General features: G+C 38.7%; 3 protein-coding genes and 1 long non-coding RNA gene across 9 annotated transcripts in view; 1 reads left to right on the forward strand and 3 right to left on the reverse strand.

Annotated features, from left to right (window-relative positions):
• The window catches only part of LOC147859641 (uncharacterized), a 71905-nt gene that overhangs the window by 5686 nt on the left and 42017 nt on the right, over window positions 1-24202 (reverse strand). The gene's annotated exons all lie outside the window — the stretch shown is intronic.
• Window positions 857-3714, reverse strand: GA3 (GA requiring 3). Of its 2 annotated transcripts, XM_087325421.1 has the most exons (8): window positions 3536-3714; window positions 3274-3434; window positions 2929-3090; window positions 2455-2592; window positions 2077-2331; window positions 1787-1948; window positions 1505-1699; window positions 857-1306 (listed from the first exon to the last, which is right to left on the reverse strand). In XM_087325421.1, the coding sequence occupies exons 1-8, from the start codon at window positions 3675-3677 to the stop codon at window positions 965-967; spliced, it is 1557 nt and encodes a 518-aa protein (XP_087181547.1). In that variant the 5' UTR covers window positions 3678-3714; the 3' UTR covers window positions 857-964. The 2 variants fall into 2 exon arrangements, with proteins under 2 accessions (XP_087181547.1, XP_087181549.1); XM_087325423.1 differs by lacking the exon at window positions 2077-2331.
• On the forward strand, window positions 3787-8148 carry LOC147859643 (uncharacterized). Of its 4 annotated transcripts, none has more exons than XM_087325426.1 (11): window positions 3787-3995; window positions 4117-4305; window positions 4692-4770; window positions 5514-5641; window positions 5714-5799; window positions 5882-5976; window positions 6053-6149; window positions 6543-6657; window positions 6769-6923; window positions 7268-7393; window positions 7644-8148. In XM_087325426.1, the coding sequence occupies exons 2-11, from the start codon at window positions 4146-4148 to the stop codon at window positions 7836-7838; spliced, it is 1236 nt and encodes a 411-aa protein (XP_087181552.1). In that variant the 5' UTR covers window positions 3787-3995; window positions 4117-4145; the 3' UTR covers window positions 7839-8148. The 4 variants fall into 4 exon arrangements, with proteins under 4 accessions (XP_087181552.1, XP_087181551.1, XP_087181550.1 ...); XM_087325425.1 differs by lacking the exon at window positions 3787-3995 and adding an exon at window positions 4023-4039; XM_087325424.1 differs by lacking the exon at window positions 3787-3995 and having other exon boundaries at window positions 4047-4305.
• LOC147859644 (uncharacterized) lies at window positions 11135-15930 on the reverse strand. 2 transcript variants are annotated; one of them, XM_087325419.1, is made up of 6 exons: window positions 15597-15930; window positions 14499-15220; window positions 12288-14444; window positions 12033-12200; window positions 11835-11905; window positions 11135-11579 (listed from the first exon to the last, which is right to left on the reverse strand). In XM_087325419.1, exons 2-6 carry the CDS (start codon window positions 15009-15011, stop codon window positions 11456-11458), a joined length of 3033 nt encoding a protein of 1010 aa, XP_087181545.1. In that variant the 5' UTR covers window positions 15012-15220; window positions 15597-15930; the 3' UTR covers window positions 11135-11455. The 2 variants fall into 2 exon arrangements, with proteins under 2 accessions (XP_087181545.1, XP_087181544.1); XM_087325418.1 differs by having other exon boundaries at window positions 12288-15220.

The raw sequence follows: 24202 nt of genomic DNA on the forward strand, positions 1-24202 counted from the left end.
TTCTGTGATGGCATTGGTTTAACAGAGTTTGGCTCATGAGTGAATATAAATGCTCCTCTTAATCTGAATCAGGTGTGTGTAATTTTTCTTTTAGATAATCTCAATTGTATGTGGCTATAAATTGTGCATTTTCCATTGATTTTGTCTAACCCTTAACTAATGACTCTGGCTGTTAGCTTGGTACGTTATGCCATAGCAGCAAAGTCATAAAACTGAGAGAACCCAACTTCCTCTCTGTGGGCGCAACCCATCTCATAGGTTGTATTCAGTCTCCTGTGGAACTCAATAAACAATTATCTATATCCATCCCTGCACATCTATTCCTACATTATGATTGGCTATACTACACAGTTTTAATTATCTTAATCATACCTTACAAAATTTTAATCATCAAGAAAATGGTATTTTGATGGCGCTCATGTCATAAAGCATGTAATTCATCAAGTGTGTTAGGCCACACGCATCAGTAGGAATGTTGGAGGTATGAGGTACATTTGGCAGAAGACATCATGCTAGTTTAAAAGTAGTAGAAATACTTTTGGGAGCTATATGCACGAAATAAGTATCAAAATTTTCTATCATAAGAATCAAGCCAATAAAAGAGCAACATGATTTGTATTTCTAGTATTTGGAAGTGTGTTCTAGGTCCCAATAAAGCATAATTCATGATCACTATCAGATTTTTTTCTTAAACTAGTTTTATGCTTCCTAAGATGGAACTTTTACATGACTTTGGTTTGAGGTTGGTCCATGTATGGGGTTTTGCAATTTGATTTGTAGTTAAAATATGAGTGAGAATCACATTGTGTATTTTTTCATGTTTTGTTGTAACCATAGAACATGGTTTGAAAATGGATTGCCTCAAAATGATCTTGTTGTACGATCAATACACATGAAGAGTATTCAATTTAGCGGAGTTATTAATGGTGGACTAATTAAACAACCTTTAGGAATTAGTTGTAAGTTAAGAAGATAGATGTGATGAGAGACGAGGGGTGACTATGGCTTCAAGTGGATAAAGTTTGTGGGTGGTCAAGAGCATGGTGCTAACTTCAGAGTTTGCCCCATCCTCAAAGGGCAAGGCCCACTTGAAATGTTGCACCATGATAGCTATGCATGTAGAGATGATGGGCATGGCTTGAGTAATACCAATACACATCCTTTTCCCCATCCCAAATGGAAGGATCCTATGATCTTTGAATCCTAGGTCAAGTTTTTCATCTCCTAGCACTCGCTCTGGATTCCACTCCTCTGGGTTTGTCCAAACATCCTTATTGTAGTTGATGCCATAACTATTAATTATTATCTGCATCATAAACCCTCATTGTTAAAAGGCTAAGTCTAGCAATAGAAGCACTCAAGGTCATACTAGAAACCCTCTACATCATAGTTTAAGAGAAATCTTGTTATGAGGTTTGCATTGTCATGGAGATGCATACTCTCATCTTATTTCAATCATCAAACTTGTAGGTAAAACCTTGAGGTGATGGGTCTAGCTCTTTACCTGCCATCCTCTTTTGATGTCGTATCCAAGTAACTTTGTGTCCTTGTCGACGTGGCGAGGAGGTAGGATTGGGACCGGAGTATGTTTTCTAAGTGTTTCCTTCACAATAGCCTCCAAATATTTGAGCTTGGGTAGATCATCTTCATTCACACACCTTGTACCAACGATACCACTAATCTCCTTGAACAACTTTTCCTAGTTCATTAGAAGGAAGAAGTTTACGTTAGCATACATTCTATTCGACTTCTACTATTATATTGTAATGTAGCCAGAAGTGCATACTTGTATATGAGGGTGGGTAGCAATCTCATACATGGCCCATTCTATGGTTATGAGGGTTGTATCTGAACTTTCTATGATTGGTTCCCATACACTCATTAGGAGTTGCTTGTCACTGAGATCGGTAGCTTCGGTAAGCAGAGTGTCTAAATAACAATTTGGTTTCTACAACACAAAAAGAGAAAACGAAAAGAATGACCATGATCTTACAATATAATTAGATTGAATGAATAGTAATGATTTGAAAAGGAAAACATATTTTAAAACTATTCTAAGAACAATATGGAATGTACCTTGCCATTTGCAAGTAGTTGCCTTTCTTCACTAATCAAAGCATTAACGATAGCATCTCTTTTTTGACACACTTTTGTAATTTTATCTTCTAATGACTTATTAGGAACCCATTTGAGATATGGGAAAAAGTCTCTCCAATCTACATCCAAGACAGTTTCAAGAGGATCTATAACAATTGCCTTAAACATCTCCCATCTTGACACATTTTGGCCGAACTCGTCCACATAAACAAATTCCGGATCACGGCCTAATACCTGCTTCGTATGAATATCAAGGTTTCTTGAAATAACATTTTTTGCAAACTAAGAAATTAAGTGGATCTAATTTTTTCGCAAAGATAGATAACCTATAGTTCCACAATTAGATGAGCCACAAACCTGATACATAGCGAAAGGAAATAAAGCCATTTTTATGTGTTCTCTGACATTGAGAACACTCTTTGATGTGCCAATCTCCGAATATATGCCATCAATTATTTTCACATATGCTCTCTCGCGCAAATGTTTGTTTTCCTTCTAATGAAAAAAAGAAGTGAAATAAACAAATTGGGCATCACATTACGAACACAAAGGGATAATTTGTGAGGTAAGAACATGGCTCAAATTCATCATGATATGGGACTAATGCAAACATATGCATGCCCCTAAAGGAAATATGCACAATAGGGTTTAAAACCCATTTAAGTTCTCTTTTAGGAACAAATTCCAAAATAGCCTTAATGTTTTTGGAGGTTCGCCACAATATCATCCCTTCTAGTGTGGAATTACCCCATGTTCATGTTGTTTGCCATTTTCCATGCAAAATAACTAGTTTGTGTTTTGTCCATCACCATGATTCACTCCTCTTAGTACCTGTGGATTTGGCCCTAAAAGGCTTGTGAGAATACGCTTCTTGAGCATCTTGTGTGCATCTCCATAATCAGACATAGCAACCATGGTCTTTTGGGACGTGAGAGAAACGAGTGCTTTCGACATTTTTCGTGTGGAGATGGACGAAAACTTGTTAACCATGGCCTGGAGAATAATATAAAAAAACCAAAATAATGTCAAAGGGAAAGAAATTGTAAGGAAGAGAAGAACAATGGCACGGCAGAAACCTTATAATCCATGAGGCATGCATGGGTCACATGGAGGAGTTCAACACCTTTTGACGAAAAGCTTGGAAAGATTTGTGAGGGAGGGAGTGCTTTTGTTTACCTCTTTTGCAAACTCGGACGAGTTAATGATCACCATTGTGCTAGCACCAAGCTTGATAGTGTAGATAGGGCCATACTTATCAGCCCATGCATAGAATGCTTTGAAAGGCTTTTTTTCCTTGAGCTGATGTAGGTTCCCGAGAATTGGAACTCCAGGTATGGCTAGAGAAGAGAAGATAGATACATATTTTTAGCGACCATAGAGATCCAAATATTTGATCAAAAGTTGGTTTTAGGGTGGGGGTGGTAATAACATAACATACCTGGAGGATAGTTTTTAAGCTTGTGGAAGATGAAATGTGCAAGGATCCATGTGGAGATAAGGCAGAGGCCCAAGGCAAGCCATGGAGATGTGAAGCACAGGTGAAGCAAATATTTAGGAAGAGCAAAAGCTCTGGTAGACATAACGTTCAAATGCTTGAAAAATCTCCAAACAGAGGAAGCTACCTACCCCATATATGTATATATATATATATATAGTTTTATGTAGGTATATAATCTAATATATATATATCATATATGCAAAAGTTCAAATTGCTTTGCTGGGTGCTCTAGGATGGTAATCATGCATGCACAGTGTAAAGGTCAAATTTATGCGTCAGGCCAGAGAATTCTCTCGGATTTGTTCTTTTCTCCAAGATATTGAGTGGGGAAAAACGATCTATTACTTTACACGACTTGGTGGAAAAGGGCTTTAAAAAAACAATGCCTAGACTCTAGACTGTATGTATAAAAAAAAAGGATAAGAAGGAATCCACTTCTAAATGGTATAGGGGATGTTGTGACCTGACCCTCTCTTTTCTTGTTTCTTGTATGTAGTATTTATGTATGTTTGCTATTGCAGAGTTTCTTCTTCTCTGAAGATAAAAGAAGATGGGTGATGAGAGTAAAGATAAAGTAGCAGAAGGAGACATGATGAATGCATCATTTCCTGACGCTTTTCTGGCTCGTCGCACCGCCGCGTTTCAGCCTTCAACCATTCAGCTCTTGTCTCGGCTCGCTCAGAGCCGCAATGCGATCAACCTTGCTGAAGGTAAATGCCACACAGGGAGAGATGGATTATGATGTATTATCGTCCTTAAGAGTGTTGTGGTCTCCATCCTACCGGGCAATGTGTTTAGGTCAGGTTGTAAAGATTCTCTGATGAAGATAAGATCATGTGTTCAACACCTACATACCCCAAGATCACCTGGTGAAAGATGTATTTTATGAGTTTTAAGTAACGTGCCTATGAGAGAAAGAGATGTATCCACGTCATCTCTCAATTGGGCCTATAAGATTGAGAATGAGAGAGGCACAGGCACGCATGCATACACACACAGTTTTCCTATTGGTAATGAAAACACATTATATCTCTGGAGGATCTATTCAAAGCTCATTTAACATTCCTTGCCTATTTATTCCATTATGTGCACACAGGATTTCCCGATTTCCCTGCACCTTCTTATGTCAAAGAAGCTGCCATTGCTGCAATCTCTGCAGATTATAATCAATACAGGTATATCTTCTCTTGCAACCCATATAGTTGTATAAGTTTATTTGGGAAGATGTGTGTGTTTTTAAGCAGCCTTTAAAGATGCCTTTCCTTGGTTAGAAGATACTTACAGACGCCAACATCTTTGAGAAGGTAAATAGGTCAATTTTCAGACTCTTCTAAGTGTTTCTGGAGGAAATCTATCCACTTATATAACTTTATTTGAGGTGCTTATACTGTGTGATTTCAAGAAGCCTTAAGGATGCCTTTTCTAGGTTAGAAGATACTTACAGACCCCAAGATCTTTGAGAAGGGAAATAAGACAATTTTCAGACTCTTCTAAATCCCCATTTGGAAGAAATCGATCCATACATGATTTTCTTACTCTTCTGCTTTGAAGTTTGAAAGATCTTTAGGTCTTACCCTCCCTTTAATAATAAAGGTATGCTTTTCTCGAACGCCATGCTCTTGTGCAGGGGAGCTTTACCTTAGTTAATCCACCAGTCATTTCCAGAGACGAGAGAGAGTTTTTATTGATAAATAAAATTCAATCAAGGTCCAAGGATTGAAAACAAAAAAGAGATCAAAAGAAATTGCCATGTGTTATTGCCGATATGTTCATAAACATATGTTGGGCTTTGGGACATCACTAAGAATGTATAATTGTACAGTGTACATTAGCGTCTGGTTTGCAGTACTCTGTTGTTCTGAGTATAAGATCCTGACTTTCTTTGGTTACACTACATTGGTGTTTTCTCCATCTATAGGCATGTGGAAGCTTTGTGTAAGGTGATTGCTGAAGGCTTTGAGCTGACCCAAGGAGTTAAAGTAGATCCTTGCCATGTCACATTGTGTTGTGGACAATCTGAAGCATTTGCCGCATCGATATCAGCTGGTCTGTTCCCTGAATATGGTGAATAAATTTAAACGTTTTTATTTGCAGTAATTTATGTATGCCAATGACCAGTGGTGGATGAGGGTGATGAGGTGCTGCTATTTGATCCATGCTATGAAACATATGGTTCTTGCATTGTGTTGGCTGGAGGAATTCCGGTAAATATTATGAATCCAGAATAGAGTTTGGCTTTACTTAGCTTTTCTGAAGAGAATTAACTTCACAATCATCCACTTTCAGGTTTATGTGCCAATGGAGCCTCCATGTTGGAATATAAAGATTGAGAAGCTTGAGGCTGCCATTACTCCCAGGACCAAAGCAATTGTGATAAACAGGTGTAGTAAAAAGGTTGTGTCTATTAACCATGGTTGCATTGTAGGTTGAAATGAGAATAACCATTATTATGGCCAGCCCCCACAACCCAACAGGAAAAGTTTTCAACATCCAGGAGCTTTCACATATTGCAACGCTCTGCTACAAATACAATTTATTGGCTATTACTGATGAGGTAAACACACAAGTGTGAAAACCTGTAGGTGTAGATATTTTTTGTATCAATCCACCTGGTTCTATACATAGTACATACAACATAGATAGAGCTTCAATGTGTGGAAAATACAAATATCAATGTTCAGCCAGACTCATTGGTTTCCAGTGATCAGGCAATGTTAAAAAATTATGTAGTAGGATCCTAGTTATATGACTTCTTAACCTTTCTTCAACTAAGGTTTGTTCACATGCTGGAGGTTGGATCTCTTATTACATCTGATTGGACACTGATACCCTTGGGACATAATCATAGTATACCCAGAAAATATCCTGTAACGATCTTACATCTATCAACCTACCTATCTACCTGCATATCTTATAACATGGTTCATAACTTCTGCTTTGGTGTCAGGTCTATGAACACATTACCTATGGATCCACAAAGCATATCAGTCTTGCATCTCTACCAGGAATGTTGGAACGCACAATAATAACGTCCTCATTATCAAAGACCTTCAGTGTAACAGGTCTGTTCCTTCATAACGCAAATGGAACCTCATTTAAATCTAGGCTTTAATGACATTATTTCCAATGGTGTGTGTAAAAATTCATTGTTAAAGCAACCTATTTTTTTTCAGGTTGGCGAATTGGATGGGCTATGGCTCCAAAAGGATTATCAGCAGCAATTTCGAATATCCATGTGAAGCTTACAGATTCAGCACCAGCTCCTTTTCAAGAAGCTGCTGTTACAGCCCTTGCAAATAGTAATACATACTACTCTGAGTTAAGAAAGGTAATGATGATCCATCTTACCTTTTGCTATTCTCATCTTGCATACAGTTATGGCTTCCTAACCAGAAATCCGTCTGATTTCTATCCTTGTCTATATCTAACACATAAATATAGGTTGCATTTCTTTCCTTGTCTTTATCTTAATGCTAAACATAGGTTGAATTTCTCTGACAGCTTATGCCTAAATTATGGTGTATGTCCCTTCTTAAAGTCAAGTATATGCTATATTTTTTCTCATTGTCTATATCTAACATATAAACGGTCTTTCTTGATGCTAAATATATCTTGCATTTCTGTACTTGTATACTTCTAACACGTAATGTATGGTGTATGTCCCTTCTAAAGGAATATGACAGGAGATTAGAGACGATATTTCCCATGTTGGAGCAAGTTGGTCTGAAAGTTGCATTCAAACCTGAAGGATCAGTATTTGTTTTTGCTGAGCTACCAGATACTTACCAGAAAACGGATGTATGTATATGCTTATCGTTATCATCATATACACATTTTCATATCCACACTCCAGACTCCACATCATACTTCCACAATAACATCATATCAATCAACTCATCATTCATTATATCCACAACCCACATCCAGAACAACATCAACCATTATCATCATATCATTCTTCATCCCTAATCCCGGTTCCCCCGACCCTGTTTGCTTGATTTCTTTGCCAATTTGTAAATTTTACAATGGGAAAATGATTGTTCATCAGATGGAATATGTTGAAGAGCTGATTGAGAAAGCAGGTGTGGCCATAGTACCTGGATGTGGCTTCTTCCATTGTGAAACTTCAGAGAGAAAGGCAAATTACATGGGGAGGTATGTGAGGGTTGCTTTCTGCAAAGAACTATCAACCCTAAGGGCAGCAGCAGAGGCCATGAAAAAAATGTGTGGGTTCGGCAACTAACCCTACTCTGTTCACACGTAATAGACTGAACCTGCCACCGTTGTCTTCTTCTACCTCTGGATTAAATGTATGTACTCTTGGACCCTAGACTAGGGTTTGAAAGCAAATGGTAGTGTGAAAAGGGTGAAAACAATGTGCTCATGGTACTGACTCCTGAGTATAATTCCGCACGAACACTGCACTCTTCAGCCCACCTGCCTACTAGAAATGAAATACAGGGGGCAGCTGATTGTTCCAACCTGGGGAAAATATGAAAAAATGAACAAATCACCCACATTTTTGTGTGAATCCATCCTAAATTTACCTTTTTCACACCTAGGAAATTTTCTCTTTCATCAATTATTTACCTATCTTATTCTATATTCCAAACACAAGGCGCAGGAGTATGTGTCGATTCTCGATTCTCAAATTTCAAATGGCCCATCTATATACATTAGGTTATAGATGAACCAACCAACATTTTCTTTGTTTTTCTACCTATGCTAATGCATGCCCCCACCACCTAGGGTTACTATTTCTCGATAGAAGAGGCACTATTTTGTTAAGATTGGTTGGTTACATCGAGAGAACCAACAGGATAGTACAAAGACATTCCGTAATAATGTAAAGGAGAAAATATGCTTTTGTTTGCCATTGGATGGAAGATGTGCTCGCTACTTTAAGTTTTGTTTGGTAGTGAGAGCAAGTGAAAGGTAAAATGAGGGAGGAAGGGAGAGGCTAGAAGGCCATGCATTCAGCCCCTACATTCCATAGTGGCACCTGGTAAATTAGAAAAATATGTATGGTATAATAGAGCTGTGAAAATGGAGCCTTGAACCCAAGGACTAGGATTAGTAGTCTAAGAACTTACCACTAGGTAAACTAATTATAAAGAGAGACCATTCAGTAAAATGTAGACCATGTGATGGCTTTCTTTTTGTGCCTCATGATTGCGACAATTTGCTGATTGTGTAAAGATATTTATGGTGCTATATATTATTCTTGTTACCTACAAACTGTATATGGTATATGGGTTATGTACTTGATTGACCTTAAAATTTCTAAAATTTCTACTGGGTTATGTACACGAGGTTATGAACTTAATTGATAAATAGTCTTGAAATTTCTTTATTATATTCTCTATTTTATTTGATGAGTTTGTTGAAATATTGCTCCCCAAACAACAGATCCATAAAACAAAGTTTCAACACACAGTTGGTATGTTGGATGCCTGTCCAAATTATTGGAATTACATGCCTAGTGTTTCATGCTAGACTAAAAGTGGTGCAATCAATTATGATTCCTATGATATCATATATTTATAGATGTTGTCAGGGTCTAAAAAGGTACAAAGAGAAAATGGGAGTATCTTGATTGGACAACATGGTGTGATTTACTGTCATTTAGTTTATCTCAGTAGTTGGTATATTGGATATATGCTCGAATTAGTGACAAATTTATGTATTGGAATCACACGCCTAATGTTTCATGTTAGACTAAAAGTGGTGAAATAAATCATGATTCCCATGATATTATATATTTACAAATGTTATGGTCTAAAAAGGCTATGGAGAAATTTTCATCCTCAATGTGGTCCACATTATGGAAGAGGAAATAAAGATGATACCTTACTCGGGTGGCATGAAATCATTGGTGAGATGCCAATTTCAAATCTATATGAAAATATGGTGGCTCGAAGATTCTCCGAAGACTGTTTTTGAGATAACCATCGTATCAAGCGTGAAAAGACGAAAATTGTAGTCTCTTGGTGGCATGTGGTAAATAGTGATAGACAAATTATATGTGTAGGGCTTATGACAACTCAACATTTATTGGCCAGTATCTTTGATTTTCTAGAGTAACAAATCTCATTATTCCATCACTTGAATGGGAAATACAAATTCGTTGCTATTGGAGGTCTTGCTAACACCTCGTCTTTTGGCATGGGTTGATTAGCACTCCCTTCCACCCACTTTAACCATATTGCATCCTTAGGCTTGGTTAATGCACAAAATGCCATGTTGGAAATCCAAAGAAAAATATTGGTTTTCAAACAACTAAGACAAGGTTACATAGTCTAAGACATTACCATGTTATATGGAAGCCTCACAAATAAAAAAACAAGTGATATATATCATAAACTAATTGATAAATAAGCGTGGATGGTAGAACGGGTTGATAAAGAATGGGGCTTAACAACATTCAATAGGTGGTGGCAAACTGTAGCACAAATGGGGTAGTAATTACGTCTTCTTTTCAAAGATAAGGTGCTTATTTGGAGGGTCATGGTGGGTGAATTATCTCTATAAACTACTTTGTGAAGATGAAGTATTCCCTCTAGAATGTGGTTGTTTGCACGCTTTCAAATGAACATAGTCAATATCTATTAATGAATTATGCAATCGACAACTGATACGAGTGCCAAGATAAGATATAACACACATGGGCCATATGACATCATCTGATCATGGAGATCTTTGCTTGCCATGTTCGACCTGCACAAGGACACCAAAATGTACTTGTTAAACTTCGTCACCCCAACCAACCTCGAAGTTTAGTCACCCCTACTCTCATGTATATTACCAATACATTCATGCTTGTAAACCATCTCCAAAATCATTCTACCCCATGCAATTAAGATCATGATTATGGACCTTTAGAAATCAAGCTTTTATTTTTGTTTAAGTGTGGATGACGTGAATTCACCCATATTTGTATTATATATTTATATATATTTATAGAAATGTCATCTTTCTATGATAGTATGTTAACAATGTCATCTTCCTTTACTGTTATGTGGGTTTTTGTACTTACATTTGTTTTTATTGTAGCAAGCTATGAAAAAAATATGTGGCATTTTATATTATATTATGTGGATTTATTAAAATGTCTTATATGTGTTTCCAGACAATCAATAAGAAGCCCTTTAACAAAACATCAAAAGAAAGTTTTCCTTGCTATACGTACAAGACGGGGTAAATGCAAGATGCATGCATGGTGATAGCCTTGCTATGATGTGGCCAGGAAGATTGGTGTTTAGGGTTGTAGATACATGCACAGGTTTATACGTTTGTCTTCAGAAATGAAGGTGAATAAGCTAGGTCGTGTTTCCTTTTGTCTAAAATTTCAAGGGTTTTCCATTGTAAAATTTGGATTTCATTACAGCAACTCCTTCCTTACTATTACATGAATTCCTCGAACATCACTATGCCATTGATATACTGCGAAATTACTGAATGTATCTCTTTCCGTTTAAGAAGAAATGGTATTTCATTAGTGCATGGACTGATGATTGAATAATTAAGCAAAAACTGAGATCATAATGGTAGATGACGACTTGATTCGATTAAATAAAAAATTATTTGAGCACTTAGAGAAGCCAATACACCGATGACCAATCTTTCAGTTTCAGCTTTTTGATTAATGAGTCAGTTCAAGTCATGGAAATGAATTTAAGTAACTTGAAAGCTCAAAGGAATGTGTATATATTTTTACATGTTGGAATTTGTGTACAATGTGTATATAGTAAAAATCTCGAAACATAAAATCTTTATGCTTTCGCAACCTCGGCTAAAGGTTTCTTACCCGCCTTTACAGCATTTAGGCAACCCACATCCATCCGGTTTCATTTGGCTATGCTATTTCCATTGTTCTTCATTATTACTATGCTTCAAACTCTTGATTTGCTTTTCTTTTTCTGGTGCAGCTGACGATGGAATGAGGTTTATGGAACGATGCACTTTCAATGCTGGTAGAGACAATCTGTTGACAGAATGAAATGAATCAATTTGTAATAAATTCATAACCCTTTCAAAGAAACAATTGTCTTGATTTTCAAGAGCATAAGACTGAATGGAATGCATATTGACTTTGTAATAAATTCATAACTCTTTCAAAGATGCAGTTATCTGGATGTTCGAGAGGATGTAACTGATAAAATGCATATGGGGTTTGTAATCAATTCATAACTCTTTCAAGGACGTTGTTGTCTTGACATTGAAGAGGTCTAAATTGTACCTGTTAAGCCCACTTTCTTTCTTTGTGGATACATTGAGCCGAGATGAGATATTTCTGTGATGTTGATATTCCTGCAAATGCAAGAAAGCAAATTGGTAAGCTCTATAATGAATATTTATGTTCACAATTAACATATTTAGGAAAAGGAAGTACTAGAGGAAAAAATCAAAGTTTTAAGGGGAAGTTTCTACTGCATACCTCTTGGGGTAGTGTAAGTGTGTTCATTTCATCTTCATGTGATGCTTCATCAGATTTGATGTTTTGAAGATCTGAACCATGCCCCAACTTGTTATGGGGTTTCTCTTCCTTCTCCTTGAGCAGAGACTTTGTTGCTTCCAACTCCACGGTTTTGTTGTTGGGTTGCTCCTAGTATTCATAATACAAACAAAGAGTCAAATGTGGGAGTGAATTGATGGGGTGATGAAAAAACACATTTCACTGGAACTCTCATACCTCACGTAGTTTTACTTTTTCTGAAAGGTTGAATATTGCCTTCGCACTTTGAGACATGCTACTAGGGCCATTTGATATCATCTTATGGTTAACTTTGAGTGGAGCCTTTGCAAGTCTTTGACATACAGAATCCTCTCTCTTTTTTTCTTTTTCTTTTTCTTTAAGCTTTTTTTCTGAAAGAGCTGGAAGGTCCGACTTGTGCTGGGCATCCTTTTGGAGCAAGGATAATTTCTTTTTTATCTCATCCTTTCCTTCCTCTTGCTCCACAAACTTTTTCTTCAAATCTGCAGCGTGCTTACGGAGACGAATCAGTTCATTCTTTTTATCATGCTCAAGAACATTCTTCTTAGTACCAAAATTTACTGTGGAGTTCTTCTCTTCCAATGAAGTATTGCGATGCCTTAGTTGAGTGACAGTTGCTCCTCCTCCGACTGCCAATCTCTCTTTCAACCCTCGAATCTCATCATCATCAGCCCTCATCTTATCTTTCCACATTGCTAGCTCTAGTGTTAGTTTAGTATTATCATCCTGGAGCTTATCAATAGAATTTTCAGCTTTCTCTTTTTCTAGCTGTGTCTCATGAAGTGAAGCTTTCAATCCTTGTAGTTCTGCTAGCATTTTTGACTGTTGATCGATCCTTTCATTGCTGAGAATTCGCAATCTGCTCTCAAGCTGGGCCATTGTCTCTTCATAGACAACGGTTTCATTCTCAATATCAAGAAGCTCTTGTCCCATTGTGACCACTTTCTTTTCCAATTCAGACTCTCTTTCCTTTGTTGCTGCCAATCTGTGATCAATTTCCTCTTTCTCGGAAACAGCATTGGACAATTTTGCAGAAATTTCAGCATTTTCTAGTTGGAGCGAATGCAATCTATCTTCTGATGCTGAGAGAGATATTTTTAGCACACTCATATCTTCATTCATATGTGAGAGCTGGAGCTCCATGTTGGTAATCTGCATTTTTGCATCTTTAAGTTGTTGCACTAAGTCAGATCTATTACTCTCAGCATGTTCTAAATTATCCAATGCTTTCTGAAGCTGGTCTTGAGCTGATTCAAAATCATGGTTGAGGCTTGTAACCCTGTCATTGGCCATTTGGAGTTGTTGACACCTTTGAGAACATAATTTTTCAGACTCTCGCAAATCTTCTTGCAAATCAGAATGCGTTTTTTTTAAAATCAAAAGAGAATCATTGACATTTTCTTTCTCGATGACGAGTGAATTTATATGCTCTTGTAGCTCTGTATTAATTTCTCGCAAAAAATTTAAAGAAACTTCAGCATCCTCTTTGGCCTTCATAATAAATTCTACCTTGTCATGTTTCTGTTTTAGTTGACTCTCTGCCTCTGCCAAGTTATTTTTCAGGCCGTGGCATTCTACATACATCTCATGTAACTTTTGCTCAGTGCTTGTAAGTTTATTCTTTAGAATGAAAATTGACTCATCATTCTCCTCTCTCAAATTCTTATTTATGATCTCTAGATTCTCAATTCGTTTCATTGCAATGTCGTATTTCTGTGTGATAACAGCAATCTTTTCTCTCAAGGCTTTCATTTGACCTCTCAGCAATCCAAGCATTGATTGCTCTTTCTCATGCTCTAGAATATCTTTTCTTAGTGTAGCAATCTCTAGGGTCAAGGAAGCATTGTTTTCCTCGGAGCTCTTCAAGATTTGTTCTAATTGCTTATTCTTGGTCTGAAGGGCCTCCACCATAGAGTTAAGGTCTTCCAGGAATGCCTTGTTGCTATCTAGCTGGCTTTGAGACAACTCTTCGGAGATATGAAGCTTCTCTCTCAGATCATTCACTGTACTTTGAAGCTCTTTCATAAGTTTCTTTTCCGATCCATCTTCAGAAGTAGGAAGCTTGTCTAATTGATCTTGCCAAGTCGAGAATTTTAATTCCAATTGGTGAATTAGATCATCTTTTTCATCTGTTTCATGGCGGAGACTCATCAACTGTGATAAAAGATTCATGTTCTCTTCCCTTATCTCGGCTGATTCTATCTCCAACTTCTCAAAGTCTTTTTTTAGCTTATTGAAAGCTGCATCAAGTTCTTCTGTGTTGTTTTGCTGGCTTATTAATGCACTTTCCTTTACAGATAACTTAAGGTCTTTGATCATTTGTTCACTTTCCTCTAGTTTTTCCATCCACAAAGCCTTCTCTTCTTTCATTATTTGCTCACTTTCCTCTAGTTTTTTCCTCCACAAAGCCTTCTCTTCTTTATACTCTTGTTCACTTTGCTCAAGCTTTTTCATCCACAAAGCCTTGTCCTCCTCAAAGGCTGTGATGTCTTTTCCTCGGATTTTTTCCAATTCTATTTCTCGGCTTTGGAGCAAATCATCTAAATCCTTGATCTCTAATAGAAGCTCGGAATTGGATTCGATTGTCTTTTCAAGCTGTAATGCAAGGCTATGATTCACGCGAGTTTTATAATCTAACTCTTCTTTTAACTCAGCTATGGTATTCTCTGCGTCCTCAAGCTCAAGACGAACCTTTGATTGCATATACCTTCTGTCTTCAAAACTCTTTGTCATGAATGTTGTGCTCTCTGTTTTGCTTTTATTTTCTTGAAGCTCTGTTTTCAGAATTTGTAGCTCTGTGGACATTGCTGAAATGTGTTTTTTCTCAGTTGCGAGCTCTTGCTTTAATCTCTCGACTTCATGATTGCTTATAAGCAGCTCTGTTTTCTGTGTGCAAGATGGCACAACCTCTTCAAGGGTCATTCTATTTCTAAGAGCTATGGTAAATCACCTACCCGTGGTTGTCCTTGTTAGGACCAGCCTATATTTGGGTTTTACAATCACTAATCTATGCTCGTGTTTCTAAGATTTACCTATGTTTCTGTTTCACGTTATGAATGGTGGAAAAGCTCAATCTATTGTAGTCAATCCACTAAACTTGAGATCCTCTTCCCATGTAGCAAATCTGCCCCCTGTGAAAGCAAGAATACGAATAAGATTCTCATCGTGGGCGTTTATTTCTTGAAAATACAACAGTTTTTGTTCAATATTGATTGAAAAAACAGTAAATATTGGGTGGACTTTGTTCCAAAGAAGCTGAAATTGGATGATTGCAAATCATTGTTCTCTCCTATGAGCTCTATGTTGATTGATGAACTATCCGAATGCTATGAATGTTCCACCACTAATTTTCATGAAGTGGTCATATGAACAAAATAAAATGAGAGATCAAAATCATGTGCTGAGTAACTTATTATAGACCTTCACAGGGAAGCAAATTTTTCACTTCAAATGTGGATGTGTATGGATATAAAATAAATGCAATATTGATGAAAGAAATATCCTTACCCTGCTAACTTGATGAACATCTCGACCTTTCTGCATCAAATAGTAATGTAATTTTGATCTTGTTTTGCATTGAAAATCCTGATTGAAAGTCAATGCATCTATTGCCTTGCATCGAATCAAGGGATCTTCTATCTGAAGAGGAATCTTTAATGAAGAAAAAAAGCTTTTCGTGTAATCCCCTAGGGCAGCTTATGTAGATTCATCTGCAACGATGAAAAACAAAAAGCTCTTGAGCATTTGTGTGCTTCTCATGATATAGTTGGAGTTATGGGCTTTTCTCTCATGGTACGAATGTGTGTGTGTGTGTGTGTGTGTGTGTGTGCGCGCGCGTGAGAGAGAGAGAGGAACAGAAGAGGAGGATTGTGCAGGTGATGATAATGATGTTGTTTACACAGAGTTATAGAATGAGTTTTGTTTTTGTTGGATTAAACTCAATGCAAAAAAGGTGGGGAGGGAGGGGAGGGGGTCTTTACTGTTCTAATCGTTTGATGTGATGGGCTCTCTGTCTCTCTGACTCTGTTCTCTGTCTCTTCTAGCCCATGGAACCAACAACATACATACATACATACATGCATGCATACATGGATAGAAGGAGGACCTCAAAAAAAACCATACATATACATATAAGGAGGATATTACCTTTTCACACGTTAACATTTGCGAAGGGACACCGATCCCAATGAATAAGCGAGCTTTGTTTGGTTACTTCTTAAGCGAAACATTTGTAGTAAAGTACTCGTTTTACGTGGAAAAAGAAAATACAGAAAGGAAGTACGAACAGAAATTCACATCTGTCCAAATGGACACCCCTCGTCTTTAGCCCACCACTTTTTTGTTGGACAGACTCGCTAGACGCCGCCTCTTGACACTCCGTGAACATGTTAAATTTTTCTATTTTTTCTACCTTTTCCAAATAGATGCACCATCATGTTACTTCGTCGTCTTATTAGCATGAGGAAGCTAAGATCATTAATGTGTAAGGACAACCTAGACAAATGTAGGCTACCTAATCAATCTGCAATACTTGCTTCCTTTTTAGCCTTGATAGAGATGAAGCATTATTAGTCAAAGCTCATACTAACTAGTCATATCTAGAAAAGGTTTCAAACCACCTTGTGAGGGAGAAAGATGCATTATGATCGTGTAATTTGATTCTTTTTTTTGTGTGTGGTAATTCAATGCCATATTCACCAAGAATAAAGCGATGGGGATATTATAAGATAATAGTTTGTGCTACAAATGTAGAAAAGACATTCGTAGTTGTCTTTATGTTGGTTAGGATGTCAAGCTCATGCCCCATCACCAAAACATGCAATGGTTGCTCTTGACCATGAATTTGTCTTTCAATACCACCCAAGTTACATGACACCTTTTTCTGAAAATTATGATGTGTCACAACAATAACATTTGTTACATGCCGTCTTCTGATACACACCATAATTGAGAATAGTATCCACACCGTTGCATAACTTATTATACATCAAAGTTAGGTAGAGTTTTTCATTAAGCTATTGTGTAACTTATTATTGATGTCCCCAACGGTTATCCAATATCCAATCCATAAAAAGACATCTCTTTATCATGAAACATATTCTAAATTTTGGAAGTCTTGAAAGAATTATATCATGCAAGTAGTAAACAAACCTTGAGTTGGAAGTGTGTATCACTTCAATGACATAATAGAGAAGATTTCAAATATTTTGGGTTCATTGGGATCACATGCCAATTTTTGTGCTCTATACATCATGATCGATGGCATAATACATAAATCTTTTTTTAAAGAGTGTTCATCATGATCACATACCATATTTTACGTTCCATGCATTGGATTCAATGACATTGTAGAGAACATTTCAAAAAAATTACGTTCATCATGATCACATGCCATATTTAACGTTGTTCTCATGACCCTATAATCAATCAATTCACACACATTCATTACATATAGTATTGAGGATTTTCACATGCCCTTGTATACGTGAAGTAACAACATAGTTGTTTCATTTTTTAATCACTGGAACATCAATTTTCTATTTGTACTATCTTGCTATGGATCGATACCAAAGAAAGCTACTTTGTGATCAAATTCCATCTAAATGGCTAATATTAATGTACAAACTCATACACAAGATTCTTTTTTTCCTTCATGAGAAGGATGATGTGGATGCCCCCAAAAGAATTCTATGTAAATTTGTGAGTATTGAATTTGGACAACTTGATTTGAGCGTGTGTCACAAACATATCCATGCTCTAAGAAGATTTGAGTAACACTTTGCACTATAAATAGATGAAATGTTTTCACTACTCCACGTAGATTGATTTTCTAATATTTTGCTTGCATGGGAAAACATATCAAAATTACATGGAGAAACTTTTGGCTTCACAGGGCAGTGCACAAAGGACACCAATGTTCTATGTTTGGTTTGGTATTATTGACCCTTCTTATAGTATTATATTTGTCAATCTTGAATCCAACATAATAATAATAATAAAGATAAGGGTCCCTCCTCATTGAACTCATGATCTTAACAATCTCTAAAAAAGAAGAGAGCATGAATAATGAAACCTTTTTCCTTCCTTCCATGGAATGGTGAATACTAAATTAGGAACCTTTACTTGGGACCTTAAACAGAAATTTATCATTCGAAGTTTAGATTCCATTAGTACATTCTTCGACAGCTTTTGGAAGAAACAAGACTACCATTCGATGTCATTTTACTAATATGTAAAAATTTTAAACATGTCCTTTTGTGAGGGGTTGCTGAAAAATTGTCAGCTTTGTTTATAACTGCTAAAAACAAGTAACCTAATCTTACCTTTGTTGCTATGACAACGAAATACATCGCCATTGACTTTGAATTTCACAACATAATAAAAAAAAGGTGTGGGGTGACCAATCAAACTCTCACCTCTAGATACCCTTTGTTAGCTTATGATTTTGACATGTCATCAACATATAATTTTCTATTATCATGTTCCTACAATGTAGAAAACTTAGATCCATTTCGAATCTATAATATATAGTCTATGTAAGACACCTAATCTATGCATACATGTCTCTCTCTAGTCATGGACATGCACACACAAAAGTATAGCTAACTCGTGTATGTATACTTTCCATCTCTTGTCTTAGTGTTGTGCCCTAGTGGCTAGTATTAAGGCCAATTTATTTGTTTTCATGAATCTTTCTCATTTGTGAAAGTGAAAAAAGAAATACAAAACTCATGCAAGTGGGACAAACGAGAATAATCTAGAGGAAGTAACAATGTCATCTTTCCAACATGTTTAGCTATGAACTCATAGATGTTGAAAGCTTCATGTAACACACACTTGGCATCATTCATTAGTTTCTACTTACTTGCATATATCTACGTTGTTTTCAAATTTGATAAAATTCTTTAATCCATGCTTACCTAGTAATTTCCTAGAATATACACAATCTTCCAACGGAGAAGTGCTTAAGTTGTTTTCTAGAACATACACCTTTGTAATGGCCAAACTGTGAAAAGGTAAGCTATTCATCCTCAAAAACAAATTTCATCATAATGTGTGTAATGCGCGATGTATATAGTGGTTTTAAATTAAATCGGTCACTCCATGACAACATATTAAGACAATTACTTATTTACCTCCATATATTCGACTTGTAATAACGTAAAAGAGAGACATGCAAGACACATATTCCACATAAGTATGACAAATGAGTAACATGATGAACATTAGTGAGTGCAAGTTTTTTTAAAGGAGAGTCTTGCTTGGCAAACACATAATCAATAGAAGTATGTCGGCTCAACTCTAAGAGTAAGAAGTGCCAAGTACAAAGTTCCTTTATGTGTCTTATTACATTCTATTTTTATTTGTTTGTGGTCTTGTTCATGTTCATATGTTATTATATTATTAAAGGTATTTAAATGATATTAATTCTCCTTGTGCATTATAAGTTGACTAAGTTATGAACCTCACTACATTATGAAGTATCATTGTGCAACATCTTGGTGAGGATGAATGAGTGTTCACAAGATTAGGGTAAGTGATGTTGGTAACTCAAGAGTGCCATGAATAAGGTATATGGTGGACCAGGTTTGGTTCAAACCTCTATTCCATTATCAGTGTTGGAGACATCTCTAATGTTGGTACAAAGACATGTGTTTGGTGCAAAAACCTTGAGTAGACACATCGTTTTGGCGTTGTTGCCAAGGACTCCAAGGTTGATGCTTGAAGCAGTTCACAATTTTTTTTAAAGCTCCCTAGGCAATCTTCTCCTACACTAGGCATAGATTAAGACATCAAGAGGGAGGACACAATGAGTGTCATTAAGATCTCAGATGGAGGTTAAACCAAGGAGATTAGGACTTTTGAAAGGAAGGATTAATTTTTGTTTTCACATCTCCGGAAGCCAATGCATGACAACATCTTGCGAAGACTTCTCTCGAAGTTATGCACAACAACCACCATCAATGAGCAATGGAAACTTGAAGGTTTTCCCCATAGCCAATGTACAACAACATCTAGCGAAGGCTTCCCTCAAAACCACTACTCTAGAATAAGATGTGGAAATCTATAGCTCCCAATAAGAACACACAATAAGAGCCCCTAAAAGGAGCCATGATAAAGACACATGACAAGAGCTCTGGTTCCAATTAGAGAGAAGAATCCGATAAATAACTTTGGATACAATTATTACATGGCACAATATTATGCATAAATCATAAATGTAGTAAAATTGCCACATTCAAAAACTTTTTGAAGTAATGCATGACCCAAGTTTGGACTCTATACAACAACAGAACATGGTGTTTCATTTTGATTTCGCCACAAAAGAAAACTATTAGATGCGGATCATGTACAACTTAAAGTACTACGTCGATGAAATTGTAAACATGCCTAATGCGTGTTTAATAATGAAGGGATATGCTAAGAAACACAATATTGATTATGAAGAAATATTTGATGATTGATCCCATAACAAAGATGACCATTGTTCAAATTGTATTGGCATTGGCTACAGAATGCAATGAACCATCCACAAAAATTGATTTAAAATATTTTTCTCTCCAAGGAGAACTACAAAGAGGAAATATACATGAAAACAATCCCTTGTGTTCAAGTTCAAATAGAATATGTGTCATATGTTCACTTAGGAAACCATTGTATACCTAAAATAGGTATTGATAAAAGACCAATGAACTTTGGTACTTGATAAGATAAGGGGTGGAATGACAATGTTTTCTACAATCAAGACATCTTTTAAAATCTGTACTATAGATGGAGTTGGGATCTTCTACACATAAGTGGATAGATTTCTTTACTCCGTTGGATGTTTTGATTGGAGTAAGGGCATATCGTGGGAAGAAGGTTTTATGAATTTTGATGTACTATGATGATGGAAGGTAGTTAAGTATCTGGCACTTGACACACCGGTTGTGGAGATTGTGGTGTCAAGAAAAGACATTGAGCTCAACCAACCTTAAGAAAAAGCTAGGTAAAACAAACCAAAGAGGAAACAATGTATGCCAATGGTCAACCTAGTGTGAAAGGGAGACACTTGCCTTGTAAAAAAACCACAGTTGTGTGACTTTTGGGCCTCTTTTTCATTCTTGGAATTTCTCTTTTCTATTCATGCACTTAGAGCTCCTCTATTATTGTGAGGAATAGGCGCTTCTATTCACCTTCACCACTCGGCCACAACCGAGTAAGCGCGAATCGATGGAGCAGAAAATAGGAACCACAAAGAGAAACAAAACGCGAGTACACAGGGATTAACGTGGAAAACCCTATACGGGAAAAACCACGGGAGTACAAGACTCCAAACCAACACTATACAGAGAAGTATACAATGGCGAGCTGCAAGGCGACGACCTTGAGCTCGCTGTCCTCGCCACAGGCGGCGGAAATACACAGAGGCGTCTACCTCTTCCTCTCTCGCGCTCTATCTCTCTCTCTCTCTCTCACGGCTGCTTACACTTCACTCCTCTTGAGTGGAAAAACAGAAAAAATGAGAAGCAACAGTAAAACTGTTTGCCCTAAGTCATATTTATACTTATATGACTTTGGGCTATTTACAACTGTAGCCTCAGGGGCCCATAGCGAACATATTCACGGATATGTCCCTGCATCCGGATCGCTCTCCGGGTACATTCGTCATCCGGTACCGAAACCGGGGTCTTCGTCATCCGGATCCGAAACCGAAACCGGGCTTGTCGGCATTCATCTCCGATATCCGACCATCCCATCCGAAGGGACCGTAATCCCAACAAACTCCCCCTTCACTTCGGCATGGGATGTCTCTCCAATCCGATCCTCTTCCGGCATGCTTCCAGCTTGTCGGGTGTGAGCACCTTGGTCAGCATATCCGACCCGTTCTCGTCCGTGTGGATCTTTGTCAGCACGAACTCCTTGTCTTCTATCCTTTCCCGGATCCAGTGATATCTTCGCTGGATGTGCTTCGTCCGGGAGTGATAGGCCGCGTTCTTCGCAAGGTGGATTGCACTCTGACTGTCGCAGTAGAGTCGGTACTCCTCCTGTTGGATACCGAGCTCTCTAATGAAGTCCTTCATCCATATTATTTCCTTGCCGGCTTCAACAGCCGCCATGTACTCCGCCTCCGTGGTTGACAACGCAACCGTCTTCTGCAGCCTCGACTGCCATGAAACAGCTCCCCCTGCATACATCATCACATACCCTGATGTGGACCGGCTGGTATCTGCATCAGCCGACATATCCGAATCGGTAAAGCCGTCGAGTTCGGGCTTTCCGGAGCCGAATCGGAGGCACACGTTTGCCGTGCCCTTCAGGTATCGGAGTATCCACTTGGCCGCGTTCCAATGCTCTTTGCCGGGATTGCTCATGTACCGGCTCACCACTCCGACTGCATATCCGATGTCCGGTCTCGTACACACCATGGCGTACATCAAGCTCCCGACGGCTGAGGCATACGGTACTTTCATCATATCCTCCTTTTCAGCCTTTGTCTTGGGACTTTGCTTGCTGGACAGCTTGCAGTTTGTCGGGAGGGTCGATCCGACCGGTCTTGCTTCCGACATGTTGAACCGGTGAAGCACCTTCGTCACGTACTTCTCCTGTGACAGCCACAACTGCTTCTTCTTCCGGTCCCGGATGATGTGCATCCCTAGTATTTGCCTCGCCGGACCCAGGTCCTTCATTGAGAAGGTTCGGTGAAGAGCCTTCTTCAGCATCCGTATCTTGACCTGATCCCGTCCGACGATCAACATGTCGTCCACGTACAGGAGGAGTATTAGAGAGTCTCCTCCTTCAAACTTCTTCACAAACACGCAGTGGTCGGACTGCGTTTTGAGGTACCCTTCGTCGGTCATGAAGGAGTCGAACTTCCGGTACCATTGCCGGGGAGCCTGCTTCAGTCCGTAAAGGCTCTTCTTCAACCGGCATACCAGGTGCTCCTTCCCTTTCTTCTCGAATCCTTCCGGTTGCTGCATGTAGATCTCTTCATCGAGGTCACCATGAAGGAATGCCGTCTTCACGTCCATCTGTTCTACCTCGAGGTCCATGCTTGCCGCTATGCTCAGCACCGTCCGGATGGAGGTCATCTTCACTACCGGGGCAAATATCTCGTCGAAGTCGACGCCCTTCTTCTGCTGAAACCCCTTCACCACGATCCTGGCTTTGTATCTCGGGGGGTTTCCGGCATCTCCCGGTTTCAGCTTGAACACCCACTTGTTTCGAAGTGCCCGCTTTCCTTTCGGCAACTCCACAAGTTCATATGTGTGGTTCTCATGCAGGGAATCCATCTCGTCCTGCATGGCACTCAACCACCTGCGGCTCTGGGTGTCGTGCTTTGCTTCTTCAAAGCTCTCCGGCTCCCCCTCGTCGGTTAGCAACACGTGCTCTGGTTCCGGAAATCTCCGGGGGGGCCTTCTCTCTCTTAGAGGATATCTCCGTTCCGGAGCTTCGGTAACCGGTTCCTCCGATTCTTCTTCATCCGAATCCATTTCGGGATCAGAGCCGGTTCCGGTATCATTTTCATCTTCTTCGGCCGGTTCTGTTTCTTCACCGTCTTCGGCCGGATCCTCGAGTGCTAACCGGTCCCTTGCCGGTCGGGACTGCTCCTCATAGAGTTGATCCTCACCGGTCGACTTGGAGCTCTTCATCTTCTTCTCCGACTCCCAGTCGGCGAGTGTCTTGTCCTCCATGAAGATGATGTCTCGAATCCTGAATATCTTCTTGTCGACCGGGTCCCATACTCGGTAGCCGAACTCGTCGTCGCCGTAACCGAGGAATATGCATGGCCGGGTCTTCGGATCTAGCTTTCCTCTCCGGTCCTTTGCCACATGCACGTATGCGAGACACCCGAACACCTTCAGATGCCGGTAGGATATTTCCCTACCGGTCCACACTCTCTGCGGCGTGTCTCCGTCCAAAGGTACTGAGGGTGATCGGTTTATCACATATGTCGCCGTCGACATTGCCTCAGCCCAAAACCCCTTGGGTAATTTCGCATGCGCCAGCATACTCCGGACCCTCTCCATTATGGTCCGGTTCATCCTCTCGGCCAGCCCGTTCAGTTCCGGCGTCTTCGGCACAGTAAACTCGAGCCGGATTCCCTTCGAGCGACAGTACTCCGCGAACTG

This window comes from Azolla caroliniana, unplaced genomic scaffold (genome assembly GCF_043228905.1).
Source record: "Azolla caroliniana isolate FFs.n. ecotype wild unplaced genomic scaffold, voAzoCaro1.0.p SCAF_10, whole genome shotgun sequence".
Classification (NCBI taxonomy): domain Eukaryota; kingdom Viridiplantae; phylum Streptophyta; class Polypodiopsida; order Salviniales; family Salviniaceae; genus Azolla; species Azolla caroliniana.